We start from the raw sequence: 14633 nt of genomic DNA on the forward strand, positions 1-14633 counted from the left end.
AAATTAGATTTTCTTTAAGAACTAGTTAGAGCAACGGCGAACGAGTGTCCAGCACCAGTTCCTATCAAGACACTTTTTAATTCAAGTGACACAATTTTCGTAGGCACAAATACATTCTCGACACTTCCGTTTCCACAATTCCCGTGTTCGTTCCATCCCCAAGACACGACGGTTTTATCGTCTGGAATTATACGCAATAGTCAACAAATAAGTTGGCGAATTGCCAGGGCACATTATCAAAAGTATCTTTACCGAGAAGAGCGACATTATGTTCCGACCCGACGGCCAGTTGCTGGATGCTTGTGGAAGTTACTGGAACAGTCGCTTCCCACGTCTCGACAGCTTGAACAGATTGACCTCGACCTAATTGGCCGTACGAGTTTCTGCCCCAGCAAAAAACTTTGTTGTCGGCTGTCAAAACCGCCGAGTGCGTCCAGCCACAGAATATTCCACGTATACTCATCGTTCCTTCGTAGTTGTTTATTTTCACCGGCGTCAAGGATAATGCTCGTATCGCAGGATCTACGCCTAATTGACCGTACTTATTGTCGCCCCATGCGAAAATCTCATTGTCGCTCGTAACGACGACAGTATGATGTTGACCACAAGCTACATATCTGGCGCTTTGTATCTGCGAAACTGCAACGAATAGAGTCTTGTATTTTTTGTATTTTTCCCGATGCCAGCTATAGCCGAGTTAAAAGATTACCCTCCACGAATTGTCCGGAATATCTGCCGCCGCGAAAATCAATTCCTAGCTGTCCTTTTGTAGCAGCCCCGCACACGAAAACTCGCGCATCTTTGGTGATTACTGCTGAGTGCCTCAATCCCATGGATATTCTTTGTACTGGCTTAGCGAATTCCACCTTCGATAGTTTATTTACTTTTGCACCTATAGCCGCATGAGTCAAGCCCAACTGCCCGTGGGAGTTGGATCCCCAGGTGAACAGCTCTCCAGATTTCGTAAGCGCCATCGAAGAATCCCAACCGCAGGCAATATCGACGATCTCCTCTCCCTCGGGAACAACCGCCATTCGTTGAAAGTGCGAGCTCGCGTTTGTCACTCCAGCTTGACCTTTATTGTTCCAACCGCAACTGAATACTCGTCCAGCGTTGTCGAGGAGAAGACTGTGACCGGCCCCGCCGACAATTTTTACAATATTTTTCGGCTGGAGACCTGTAGATGAGAGATCCACTTCACGAGGTACGAGCAATTCTTCTTCTTTAATGTCACCCTGGCCAAGCTGCCCATGGGAATTTGCACCCTGAGGATTATAAAGTTTCTTGTAACAATTTTTGAACTGTGGCGGGAGTTTTTTTATAACTTGCTATATACGCAAGCGCCAAAATAGCACGTGTGTTGACAAATGAGTCATTTTAGATGCAAATCTTTAATTTTTAGACATTGTTGAACCGAGATCTTCTTTTATATATATTTCATACTAAGATACTCAATTAGGCAATCATTATTAATTTATTCGAATACTTACCCATGAAAATAAACGGTACTGCGGCATTGCGAGATTCTACGTCTATCTTTTGATTTTTTTAAATATATTCTTTTAATCAATGGACAACGCCAAATATTAACAAGAAAAGCATCTTCACCTTAACCACTGCAGATTATTTACATCGTTTACACTACATCCATATTTGATCTTGGAAGGAAAATATATAATAGTTTCTGCTGATCTACCATGAGCTCGACTTTGACACGTCTGCATGTGTGTGTGTGCTGCTTTAAACGCCACCTATATTCGAAAACTTTTACTCGTGATGTGTATGTGTAAGTCGTTCCAACTTTGCTTTGCGGTTGCTTCCCTCAAATAGACTTTTTATTGATAAAATTATTGTGCTACTCATCCGCTCGACCACTATTTGTAAGTGTCGTTCTATATTTATATTAATGTGACTTCATTTTACCAATCGATGTGAATACAAACAGCTTTAATCTGTAAATTGTCACTGTTTGATGGTGAACATCATGTGCTTTTTGGTTAGAGTGTCCAATGCCTATTATCGATTTCCGCGACGCTTGAAGCGTCCTTTCACGTGTTTACACTCCCGATACTCATTTGATCATCTTACCTTGTTGATTTTCAGACTGGACGAGTGTTTAGCTAGCAACAACTTTGTCTAAGATACGTGTAATTCATAACAGGTAGATATTTATTTAAAAAATTGTAGAATATGTAGCGATTGTGGTTGCCGGTTGCCTTAGTAGTCTATAATTTGGATGCTTGAATTGGATAATTAAATTATTTTTATGCTGATATGCATAATTCAATTAACTGTGTCTCTGAAATGCCATATTATGATGCTAATATTGTTTATCGAAGTATAGTATTATTCAATATCTACTTAAAAAGTTTGTTTTTCTTTAATAGTTAAGATGGTGCGTGGTAGAGGTGGAATTATAAGGGGGAGAGGTATGGGACGAGGAATGGGTTTTCTTCCCAAGCGCCAGTTTATGCCTCGTCATCCGTTTGATTTGACTTTATGCGAAGTTGCTTTTCCAAAGGTCAAAGCAGCACCTGATGAATCTGACTTTACTGCCGCTCTGCTCAAAAAGAACTCTGATATGTGTCCTACTCCTAAGGAGCAAACCTCTATTCTTAATTTAGTTACTAAGCTTCAAAGTGTTTTAGATAATTTAATTGTAGCCCCTGGATCATTTGAAGCCTGTGTAAGTGTTTTAATTAACATTTTGTATTATCAGTACAAGCAATTGATTACGTTTGATGATTTTTTTTTCAGCAACTAGAAGAAGTACGTCAAGTAGGCAGTTTTAAAATGGGTACCATGATCAAAGGACATAATGTTGCTGACATTGTTGTAATTCTCAAAACCTTGCCAACAAAAACTGCCGTTGAGGCACTTGGTAATAAGGTTCAAACTGACTTGAAGGTGCAGTCTCCCAAGGAGGCTCTTAGATTAACACAAACTGAAAGAGGATTTGATATAACAAACAACGAGGCTACTGTTTGTGTTCTAATAACCACTCTTCATCAGAATCTCAGAAAATTGGAGCCTGATCAGCATTTGGATATTAAAATCTGTCAAAGTATAATTAATAATAAAAAAAGTTTAGAATTTACATCTAATTATTTTTGTTTTTCTAGGCCACTTGGCAGCAATTAGACATTCTCGTTGGTTTGAGGAAAATGCCCACCATTCTAGTATCAAAGTTTTGATTCGTTTACTAAGAGACTTAAGAAGTAGATTTGAGGGATTAGAGCCATTGACACCATGGATGTTGAACCTTTTAGCCCACAATGCTATTATGAATAATCCAAGTAGGCAGGCTCTACCAATTAATCAGGCTTACAGAAGAGTATTGCAGCTTCTCTCTTCTGGACTTTTCTTGCCAGGATCAGCAGGTAAATTTTTATCGAATCTATAATTTTTTTATATTATAACACCACTAAAAACTTTAACTAATAAAAACAAATGGTTTTCAGGTATTTCTGATCCTTGTGAAGGTGGCAGTATTCGGGTTCACACAGCCATGGGCTTGGAACAGCAGGATTTAGTGTGTTTGACGGCACAAACCTTATTACGAGTATTGGCACACGGAGGATACAGACCACTTCTCGAAGGCGGCAACAAATTGGCAGTAGAGATGAGCGTCTGGTCAGGTGGAGTAGTCGCAAGTCCACTGGAAAAAGCGTATGAACCGCCAACGGAACAAGAGCAACAATGAGAAATGAAAGAGGTCAACGAGGAGATGATCGCTGAAACTACGTAAGTTGTCATGTAGTTGCGACAGCCCCGTGTAAAAACAAAGAAAATTTATAATTTATGATGAAATGAACGTTATTTGTAAGAATTAAAATATAGTTCGACGCATTAATTTATAGTTACATGACAACTTGATAAATCAGCTACTTCAGTCTTATGTAAGTGAATGTTTGCAAGGTATTATTGTACACCTCGCAAGTGGAGGATAATGATTTTTTATTGGAGACTATTTGTAATATGAATAAGCAATTTCTGCTAATTAATTAGAACTCAATAAATTCACAAATTAAAGAGGAGTGACAAATTGTTAAATGTTTTTTAACAGATCTAGTCTCATTGATGGAAAAAAGAAAACACTAAAGTTTAACAAGAAAAATGTTTATTGCACATGTTTTCTTTTAAATCTAAAAGTCTCAGTCAAATAAATATACAATTGACACGTATATGTAGAGTCATTGTGTGAGCAAACAAGCATGATTGCTAATACAAAGCAGCTTATACCGCGCAAGGATCAGTGTCCATCGATCGTACAGCTTTGGCGCAGTTTATTTTGGCGTGCGGCCTATTCACCGGCACCAGGAATATTTTCCCGTCGGGCATGCACACGCATACCTTGTACTGGTCCTGTAGTTCGTTCGACGGAAAATTCACCGAAGCGATTGGAATTTTCGGCAGATTGATGCTCTGCTTGGCATCGATGATGATGTCGCCGTTCTTACTACGCAAGAGAATGTCATTCGAGGCTGCCAACATGATGTCTTTAGAATCCATACTGGTGCCTTCAGCTCCGTGAAGCGAAATCGCTTCGCCGGATGTCACAGTCAGGTCGCTTCTCTTCGGCGCGGCAATTCTGTGCGTCTGCGTTATGTCCACTTCTATCTTTTCAACACCTTGCGGAAGACTGAAGTTGGGAAAGTCAGTGGAGAAGACCGGCGATCCGCTGCGCGGATCTTTGACTTGGAACGAATGCACCTGTGAGACCGAGGTACCATTCTTGAGTATTTGCAAATTGGACCAGGTCATACTGTGCTGCGGACTCGTCACTTGAATGCTAATCCCGGCGTCGTCACCTATCAGCTCGACTGGCTTGTCTCCAAAACCCTCGCATACACCACTGTGCAAGCACACCTGTCACGTGCGCAAAAAGAAAAAAGGCCAGCGTGAGCTTTGCGGCGCGAAATATACGAGTGGCACAACTCACTCTGTCGAGGTCGGTGTTGCCGTAGAATTTAACGAGATTGTCGTCGGGAATCATCTCAATCGACTCCATTCCCTGGCCAACTCGGAGCACGACAAGTATAGTCAAGTTGAGCAAGAGATTGCAGAGGCCAACGAAGCCGAGCGCGATGCTCAGCGTCCAGACGCAGCGATGGCTCTTCTTCTCGTCGTTCGCGCAGCGGTCCTCCTTAGAGGCGTAGCCCTTGTGCCAATTGTCTTGCAGCAGCATCGCCGGAGAGTTCATCTTGCTCCTGCGAATCAAGCCGAGGACTGTACACACGGCGCGTAAGCTCGTTCGTCACCCACCTGGAGTTGCCGTCCTTGCTCTTGGTGGCGATGAGTGGGCCGTCGCTGTTGGAGAGCTCGTCGTCAGCCGCGCCACCAGCACCGCGAGCGGACATGCACGGCGACGGCTCGAGCTCATGAATCGTCATGTCGGCGGCGGTGATTTTTCTCCCTCTACGTTCCGTCGATCTAGGCAGCGAGAGGGAGAGAGCGGTGCCGGCTTCCGATATGGTTGCTGCGTCGAACGAGCTCGCAAGCTCTCGCGCGCGGTGCGCTTGCGCCGCGCCGAAGGGGGAGATAGAGAGAGGCTCGGCGTGATCGATCGCCGCCGCCACCGCACCACCTGCTGAATGGACTCGGACGCTCGTCGGTCGCTTCTAATTCACGATCCTTATCCCCCTCGTCGTGGCGGTTGTGCAGTCAGCCAAGCTCGTCGTGCAGGCGGCGCGTTCTGCAACACACGCGCACACACAGACGCGCGCGCGCGCCGCTGAGGCTCGGAAAGCGCGCTGCTGGACTGGGGGAGGGGAAAGAGAGACGCGTGCAAAAGGCATCTGCATTGCCGGCGAGGGTTGCGCGGCAGGAGAGCAGAGCCACAGCTCGCGCGAGGGTAGGAGCGAGATACAGAGCGGCGAGCAGTTGTCTGCTCAGTAGCGCAGCGCCGTGCCAGCGCGCCAGTTGACTCGTCGTCGTCGTCGTCGTCGTAGTCGCAGTCGCCGTCGCCGCTCAGTGTGGTTATCGAGTTTTTGTCTGTGTGTACTGTGCGTTCCCGGAGAGATAGAACAAGCAGCGGCAGGTGAGAGTTCGCGACTCTCCCTCTCCCTCTCTGCCTCGCGCGCCTGTTCACGAGGTAAGCGTCTCCACTCCTTGCGCCCGCCTAGGTCCCGCGATTTTCCACTGCGTGCGAACGAGCGCTCTCTGCATTTCCGTGAATCCCATTAGCTGCCAGCTACGCAATCTCTCCCGGCCGGAGTAATTGCAAAAATTTCGTCGCGGATCGATACCTGGCGGCAACGTTCGCTTCGACTCGGCGTACGCACGCACACGACCATATTCGCGACGCTATCACGTGCGTACGGGCAAGGTGCAAATTCAAACCACTAAAAATACGTTGAAGGCTGCTCGCTGCTCTTCTTTTAACGCCGCTCGCACGCTCGCTCTCGCCTACGTTAATGCCCTTTGACCGGCCGAGCGAGAGCGAAACGTACAAAGCTGCACATAGTGGCGGCTATCTCTCCCTCTCTCTCTCTCTCTCTCTCTCTCTCTCTCTCTCTCTCTCTCTCTCTCTCTCTCTCTCTCTCTCTCTCTTCGATTACCGGCCTAACACATCGTTCCTTCTTTCCTTTCGTTTGTACGTTCGTTTCTCTGTGCTCTAGTTCCCGCTGGATGGGTTTTTGTTTGTTTTCGCTGACTTCTCGGGCCAAGGAAGCCCGTTTACTGCAACGGGCTACACGTCTGCGCGAAGGGTTACAACCTTTGATCCGCGCAATAAAAGACTCGTCGCTCTGACTTTTACGAGGATCGCGAGGATCGCCCGCCAAAAATTAACCGTTGACCCGTTTTTTTTTACCCCCTTCCCTCCTTCCATCTAGGCGACAAGCGTGGTAGTTTTTGCAAAATACACGACTTTTCGATAACTTGCGGCGTGAAAAGGTAGCTTTTTCTATCGCGTGCTTGTAATAGTAATGTACCTGGCAATTAATTTCGATCCCTGAAATTTTTCAATAACGTGCTGAAAGGAAAAGAGAAAACATATTTTTCCTTCCAAGTTTATGTAGGTTAATCGCTATTATAAATTCAAGCGAGCATCATTTTGCGAGGAAATATTCAATAGCGAGAGAGGATATTATTCTCATTCGTCTCTCGTCGGAGCATTAATTAACTTTGAAATTTCGAGACAAAAATATGCAGGGCTTTTGATTATAAAAGGCTTCTTCGAGCTATAATTACATTTCATTGTTGGAATTTCCAACTGTTCGCTCGCCTCTCGAACGATCTGCCCGAAGGTTCGCGGCCCGAAAATTCCAAAAGCAGTTATAGCGATGAATTATTATCTTGCTGCCCGGCGCGGAGTGGCGGCGTCCACTCAAGGATTCCGCGACGCCAGAAAAACACTAGCCACGCGGTGGCAGCGATAATTGTTGCTCCCTCCTCCCCTCCGAGAGGTGGCGCGCGCGCGCGCGTACATTTACCAAGGCGGCGCGGCGCGAGGCAAAATTGCATCCGCTGGCAATTGTATTTCGCGCGACATAATCTCGGCGGCTAGATCGTGGAGAATCTGGCGCGCAGCGGCCGCACGTGCGACATTGTCGACGAAGCTTACTTCTCTCCCCCCCCCCCCCCCCCCCTGCCGCCCCGAAAACAAGTGCAACAGCGCTGATTATATTCCCGCGTAAACTGCATTATATCCCACTTTTTTTCCTCCTCGCCCTCCGAAGTCGAGAGGTCTTTTGTGCCAGTCTGCTTTTGTAACGCCGGGAATAAAATTCTTTTCACACCGAAGACGTGGAAAAAAGATCAATAGCGGATTTCTGTTTCTCGTGACCCTGCGCCGACGGTGCACAGGCCTAATCAGGCAATTTGCTGTAATTCCACGAGATTAGGATCAAATGGCATTTTTCACGCGGCAAAACCAACAGCGCGGCAACTCGTTGCATTGGCAAGTTTTTTTTCGGTCAAGCATTAAAGACGCAACAGTTATCGACTCTCGCGCTAAACTAAAGCTCAACAGTAGGAATAAAGCATTGAAGAATGGGGCGCATTAGCCGCTACAGCGTTGCCATTATGTACTCGTGCGGCTACAATGGTGCGCCTCTAAAACTCGTCTTTTCCGCCGTGCGCTCACTCTCGCGAAGGCCCTCGAGGCACAAAGTGGTCTCGTTAAAAAAAAAAATGAAAAAAAAAAAAAAAAAAAAAAAAAAAAAGAGGTTGCATAGTGCAGCGGCAACGGCGAAAAGTTTTCCAAGCTCTCTTTCTTTTCAATCTGAAATAGACACACAACTCGGCTCGGCACCGCCAGCAGGCGCGGGGGTGGAATTTTGGTGCACTCGAGAGAGATTAACGATAAGAATGCTCGTGTTGCCAAGGGACATGGAATGCAATTAACGCTGACATTCGGACGGAAGCCACGTCAAATTACAAGTTTTCTCCCTACCATCTTCGTCATACTGATTTATATTAGCCCGCCCCGCTGCCCTTCCCGCCACGTCTCCCGTGAAGCTGCCGCTGATTTTTACGCGTTCGTCTCGCGATCGTTGCATAATCCGCACCGCATTTCCGCGTTCAACGAACTTTTTCCATTTGCATAATTTCTTCTCTCTCTCTCTCTCTCTCTCTCTCTCTCTCTCTCTCTCTCTCTCTCTCTCTCTCTCTCTCTCGCTCTCATTCTTGAGAGTTATTATCCGCGGCGGCTCGCGAGTGTTCGAGAAAAAAAAAATCGCGCGGCACGTACACTCTAAAGGAGAGCACACGCGCGAGCACTTTCATGTTTCTGGCTATGCTCGCGCGCATTGTCCATCGCGGTGCTGTGCGTGTAAGCAGCTGCCGCTCGCAATGGCAAACAATGGAGCGCACGGGTTGCGAGGATGAAAATTGGTCGGCAATCGCGCGCTGGGGCTCTCCTCGATAAATCGATACGGATCAGGCGAATATGAAAAAAAAAAAAAAAACAAACAAAACTGACGTGGCTACGCCTTCGCACCAAATCGGCCGCTCATTTTTATTAGCGGGCCGCACGAGGCCGATTAATTCACGCTCACAAGCCTTTGTCAAGCGCCATTCCGACGAAACTCCATTGCGCGCTTTTTATTATTTCGCTTCGTGTTTTGTTTGCGAACGAGTGTTCCTGCCTCTCTCTCTCTCTCTCTCGGAAATCGTTAGCGCGCGATTGGAAAGTGCTACGTGCGCTCGTTTGTCCTAACGATGATTAATTGTCGTTTCGCTCTTTCGTGCCTTCGTTTCGTCTGAAATTTCTGTGAAAACTATATTACGCCGCGTTGTCGCCGAGAAGTAGACGATTGAACGCACCTGCCCCAATAGGCTAATTCATAACCCACCGCAAAGTTGATATCTCGGTGCTTTGTTGCTGAGCTTGCGACGAAGCATCCTTATCGCATCCAACTGTACTTAGTGTTCCTTCCGCGCTACCACGCGGCGGAGCGCCCCAAGGTTCGTTAAATTATTGTTTGTTGCGTTACGATCACCAGAAGCGGAGGGCGGAACGAGAAGCAAGACGGGTGCGCGACTCGGCGAACTTTTAATCCGCACGTAGATCGACGGCGCGCAGGGCAATTTTTCCCAAGAAAATGGCGAACCGATCGATCGAGATAACATCCCGGGGGCACGCACGTGCGCGCGCGGGAGGAGAGCGCGAGTCATAGGCAAACAAGCAAACAAGCCGCTAACATTTTCTGGCACGTCTCGAGAAAACAAAATCAGATCGATAACACCTGCTCGCCGCCGCCGCCGCGAGAGCTAATTGAATTATGCAGATGAGACGACGAAAGAGGCAACAGCGAGTTGCCTCGTACCGCGATAGCGGTGATGGCACCTAAGCACCTCTCCTGCTCTTATCTCTATTCGGCTTTTTCCGCGGACGATTGGCTACTCCCGCGAGAGAGCTTTAATCTCGTTTGACAAAATTCGTTTGATCGAATTAAGCGTTGACGAATTGAGCTCGCGAAAGAGAGAGAGAGCTTTGGCTGCTGTCAACTCGTGCGTGCGATGCGAAAAGCTCGCAGCGCCGAAAGAACAGCCAGACTGACAGGGTTATTCTCCGGGCGCGCGTAATTTATGTAAAATCTCAGCCCGTCGCGCGGCGCGGAGCTAACAAGCAAACGCAAGATAGCAGTCGAAGAAGAGCGTCAAGACAATGCGAGAAACTGAACAATGCTACCGACGACGTCATCGTCGTCTCTGTCTCTCTCTGACGTCGGTGCAGCTTTCCTAGGCTGAAAAATTAGTTCGCAGCAGCAGCAGCAGCAGCGGCTTTTTCCGCGAGCGCGCGCGTATCAAAAACTTTGAAAAGCACCGCCTGACAAAACTACCTCTCCCTAGGCTTTGTTGCGCTCTCGTAGAGAGTGAGAGAGGGGGCGGGGAATCTCCTATCTGCCCCGGAGCACCGGGCATGTGTTTTACCGGGCGGCTACGGCCGCGCGAGAAATGAGGACGCGTACATGTACCTTGCGGTTTTGTCATTTCGCGAATCGAATTCTCGATTGCCGGTCAATTTTCAGCCGTTAAGATTACCAAGTCAAACGGAAGCTTATCAACCGTGATTAAGTCTGAATCAACAGTCATTTATCGAACTTTTAATTAGCGACTGTTGAGTGGGGGAAGTTGACTTTTCGACCTATATACTACTTGTTGCAATCACTGTACGTCGCAAGCTCCATTGAGAGCTTTCGTGTGTTGAGAAACGAAAGTAAATGCGAAAAAGGCTTTTTCATTTTATTTTCGCGTGCGCTTGCCTTTCATCGCCCTGAAAAATTATTTTCACACGGCGTACGAACAACAACAAAATAAATATCTACCGCAAGGAAAAAAGGCTTTTTTTATTGAACGTGAGATCTCCATTTGTTGGAGTACGATTAGCTAAGAGATAAATTTCCGGAAGTACGCGCGCAATGTTCAAAATCCAAGGGAGGGGGTGAAAAATTTTATCCGCGGGGCGAGCGTTATCTCAAAACTTAAAAGAACTGCTTGACAAGTGAGCGAACAAGCAAATGAGCTGCGTTTTAATTACTAAAGGGACCCGCGCGGTTGGCTTGGTGTCTCTACCTGATCAAATGTAGTTCACGTATGTTGCATAGTTTGTCAAAGAAAATACATTGCTTTGAATAATAAATCAGTGCAGATGTAATAAGTCATCAAGGAATGGCGAGAGCGACAGAGAGAAAGAGAAAGATAGAGAGAGAGAGAGAGAGAGAGAGAGAGAGAGAGAGAGAGAGAGATCGCCGATGGCATAATAATTCGTGGAGCTTGAAATTTTACGGCCTCGACGAGAGCGAACTACCGTATCAGCTCCCGTGCTCTTTTGTTTGCCGACGGGAATTCGGTGGTGGTCGCTCTTAAGGGATGAACTTTCGGGGCTCGGATATTTCATAATTAACGCGATATTTCATGGCGGCTCTCCAAGCCGACGGCGAGAGTTCCCAAATTCATCGGATTTTGTTTGACAAAAAGGGCGCCTAATTGAAATGCTTGTGCTCCGCGGAAAGAGAGAAAGGTAAAAAGAGATTGCCCCGCGACGACGATGATACGTGCTGGCGTTGGCCAAAAAGAGCGGAGGTCAAGATCATTAGTTCCGCCGGCGAAACGAGGGAGGAAATTACTCTCGACATCATCGCCACCCGCCTCTTTCACGTACACGAGTGGCAGCCCTTCCTCGACTCGACGGTCGTTAAGAAAAATGATTAGGTGGACGCGCCTCGCTCTTTTTGCCCGCCCTCGCTCTCCCCGTGCGCGCGCTTTCTTGTTGCCCCGGAGCTCGCGTCGCCCAGTGAAGCGTCCTCACACCGACGCTCCTCTGCATTGAAAGCACTCCGAGAGGCTGATATTCCTCTCATTCGATTACGTTCCGTCGCGACCGATTCATTTTTCCATTCGAAACTGCTACGAAAGTCGCGCCTGCGTGCGATTGTTGCTCGTCGAGTCCCAGCCGTTCCATTATCCCGGGACAGGACGCGAGGCAGTCGAGTAGCGCGTAGGTCTCGGAAGAGGCTACCGGCCACGACTCGGACGTGGGGAAAGAAATTGGTCGTCCGGTTCTCGGCCTTGTCGCGGCTTTTTCTTCTTCCTTTTTTATTTGCGCGCGCGAGAGAGATCCTCGATCGTCGCCTCTCGCTGCAATTTATCTTGATCTCGTCCGTCGTCAGGCAAACTGCCTCGACGGACGGCGTGGCAAGTATTATTAAATTCTCGCGCAGATCGCGCCGATTGCGGGACGAAAAAGTGGCGCTCGCCCCGCCGTATCTCATCTCTCTCTCTCGCTCCGCGAGCGAATATTTAAGCGGTCGGCGCACGCAGGTGCTTTTATTGAGCTTGCTGCGGTGGCGGCGGCGGAACTTTAAGCGTGTGTGCTTTTGTGCTTTGCAGTTCCGCGCGCGCGTCTGTGTGCGCGCACACGGTGGAAATGAAACTGCGCGAGCCCCAGCGAATTTCGTATTCCATTACCTTTATGGAGAAACGCCGCCGCCGTGGACAGTGCCGCTCTGCTTTCTCTCACTGCGCGGGAAATTTCTCTGTGTTTGGAAAAATGCCGGAGTTTGTCTCGAGGATTATGCGCTCTTCCTTTTTCTTTTGCCTTCTTTTTTATTCCCCACACCCGCTCGAGTTCACCGATTCGCTTCCCGTTTGGAATTCTTGGTAGACAGTTTGCTTTTCGCATCAGATGACTTTATCTCTCTCCAACGAGCCTCGCTAAGGGCAAAATTATAAGATCGTTGGAATTCGAAAAGCTCTCGCGTTATTTGCTCGAGCGCTGTTATCAAGGCAAACGTCATTGCAGGCTTGTCCTCGTAAAATCTTGGTGCCGTTCGCTTGGCCTTTTAAACATTTAGCAAGTTTTTCTTATGCTCGCGATTTGGCACGAGCGAGCTTTGACGAGGCTTGAAAGCGCTATTGCAGGCACTTCAAGCAGAAAATTTGCTTCAAGAGGAGAAAGTTAATACAGCAAGCAATACCGCTCGGTTGATTCCTCGCTGCCTTTGCGTCGGTATTTATTCGACCGTCCCTTTGTTTGCCGCGCAGGTGAATGAAAAGTGAAAAGAAAAGTGATAAATTGCGGGGGCAGAGCGCGGATTTTGCCCTCGCGGATCCGGGAACGCGGCGGCGCGCTCGGGGCCGAAATGATCGGCGCACAAGTCGCCGAGATCCGTGCCGAGGCTCGCCGAGTTCTCCTCGACTTGGAAAAGTAATGCAATTCTCTGGCGCGCGCTGGGAATAACGCCGGCGGCCGTATAGCCGAAGAAAAGACCCGTCGATTAGCCGCGCACTCGTTCATGCTCGCCGCCCTCCCCGTCCTTTCTTCTAACGAGAGTATAATCGGTGATTTAGTGGGCGACCGGTTAATCACGCGTGCACGAGATAAACTCGCTATCCTGGCCTCGGGAGGCGCCTTTTCCTCATCATCCCTCGAGCCCCGATGAATCGGCACTTTTTATTTGCCTTTGAGAATTCAGATTTCGCTATTGTCGCCGAAACGTCTCGAGTCCTATGAATAATTCATTTTCAGATTTCGCTATTGTCGCCGAAACGTCTCGAGTCCTATGAATAATTCATTCAATTAGGAGCGCGCGTCAGTGTATCGGCAGAACAAAGGCGAGGAGTAAAAAGGGGGGGGGGGGGGGCAGGCAGGCTGTACGCAGCCGCAAATAAATCAATTTGCGACAACTACACGATTGAGCCAGATTAGTCACGCTCCCCCTCGTCAATAGGATCTTCAAAATCTTCGCTTACGATGGGAGAACTCGAGAGCTCGCAAAAGTTGCGGATTAAGATTTTCTCTCGGCGCGACTTGTCCCAAGAGGGGCGCTGGCATAGAATGCTCACTCTCTCTCACTCTCTCCTGTTTCGTAAGTGGTTTACGCTTTGCTCCAGATTTATTGTTATTTTAAGTTCAATAATAATCTTATTAATCGGGTATATAGCACACGGGAGAGGCTACGCTTTCGCAGCTTTGTCGTAGCGGGCAAACTTTGCAAAGTGTAGTCCGACGCGGCGCGCGCGCGCAAAGCAATCAAACTTCTTTCCCTTGTCTTCGCTGGACTTTGTGAATTTGGCGAGAACGAATCCAGTTTGCGCAAAAATCCCGACACAAGGTGTACGTGTGTCGAGCGGGGCAGGGCTGCTAAATCAATAAGTTCGGAAGAGAGATTAAAAGTAGCGAGTGTCGGCTATTAGGCCCGAGGTTCTCTTGTCTCTCGAGCCGGGCGATCGTCAATGGCCCGGAAAGCAGATACTCTCCGCCGTCGAGGCGAGAAACGACGCGGCTCGCGCGAAAAGACACTCCCCTCGGTTGTCGAGAGCCGTGGAGCTAATGCGCGCAACCAGGAAACGCGTTAATTCGCGCGACACTTTATCGCGGCCCGCACGCCAGTTAGCGTCTAGCCACGAGCAGCGCACGCGACGCTGCGCTCGCGCGCGCGAGATTGCGAATCTCCGCGCGGGCGCGCTGCTCGTATAGCACGCGCCAACTAGAGCGGAGCTTCATCGTCGCTCGCTTATCTACGCGCGCGCGCGCGATTGGCAGAGAGCTTTTTGGCAGCTGGAGGGCTCTTCGCGGCGGAGCGGAAGTCGCGCTTGCGAAATTCTCTCTCGCTGTCGCAGGCCTATAAATACGGGAGCGGGGAGGACTCGCGCTTTGAAATACCCGATGGAAACGAGGTGAC

At 48.4% G+C, this 14633-nt stretch overlaps 4 protein-coding genes across 6 annotated transcripts in view; 2 read left to right on the forward strand and 2 right to left on the reverse strand.

Moving 5' to 3' along the window:
- LOC131670756 (secretion-regulating guanine nucleotide exchange factor) lies at nucleotides 1-1705 on the reverse strand. Its single transcript, XM_058946647.1, has 5 exons — nucleotides 1609-1705; nucleotides 1491-1536; nucleotides 710-1265; nucleotides 253-639; nucleotides 1-181 (listed from the first exon to the last, which is right to left on the reverse strand). Exons 2-5 carry the CDS (start codon nucleotides 1515-1517, stop codon nucleotides 15-17), a joined length of 1137 nt encoding a protein of 378 aa, XP_058802630.1. The 5' UTR covers nucleotides 1518-1536; nucleotides 1609-1705; the 3' UTR covers nucleotides 1-14.
- Nucleotides 1706-1772: 67 nt separating this feature from the next.
- Nucleotides 1773-3815, forward strand: LOC131670757 (interleukin enhancer-binding factor 2 homolog). The gene is made up of 6 exons (XM_058946649.1): nucleotides 1773-1880; nucleotides 2104-2161; nucleotides 2388-2686; nucleotides 2758-3064; nucleotides 3123-3380; nucleotides 3462-3815. The coding sequence occupies exons 3-6, from the start codon at nucleotides 2393-2395 to the stop codon at nucleotides 3701-3703; spliced, it is 1101 nt and encodes a 366-aa protein (XP_058802632.1). The 5' UTR covers nucleotides 1773-1880; nucleotides 2104-2161; nucleotides 2388-2392; the 3' UTR covers nucleotides 3704-3815.
- A 152-nt stretch (nucleotides 3816-3967) lies between these two features.
- Nucleotides 3968-5713, reverse strand: LOC131670758 (uncharacterized). The gene is made up of 3 exons (XM_058946650.1): nucleotides 5266-5713; nucleotides 4943-5210; nucleotides 3968-4869 (listed from the first exon to the last, which is right to left on the reverse strand). The coding sequence occupies exons 1-3, from the start codon at nucleotides 5391-5393 to the stop codon at nucleotides 4237-4239; spliced, it is 1029 nt and encodes a 342-aa protein (XP_058802633.1). The 5' UTR covers nucleotides 5394-5713; the 3' UTR covers nucleotides 3968-4236.
- Nucleotides 5714-5890: 177 nt separating this feature from the next.
- Nucleotides 5891-14633, forward strand: part of LOC131670753 (RNA-binding protein Musashi homolog 2) — a 55473-nt gene continuing 46730 nt past the window's right edge. For 2 of the 3 annotated variants that reach the window (XM_058946641.1, XM_058946643.1), the window contains exon 1: nucleotides 5891-6094. The gene's annotated coding sequence lies outside the window, so the exon portion shown is untranslated. The remainder of the gene's footprint in view (nucleotides 6095-14633) is intronic. The other variant, XM_058946644.1, reaches the window with a different exon arrangement.

This window comes from Phymastichus coffea, unplaced genomic scaffold (genome assembly GCF_024137745.1).
Source record: "Phymastichus coffea isolate CEN01 unplaced genomic scaffold, Cenicafe_Pcof_1.1 PCOF00115, whole genome shotgun sequence".
NCBI lineage: Eukaryota > Metazoa > Arthropoda > Insecta > Hymenoptera > Eulophidae > Phymastichus > Phymastichus coffea.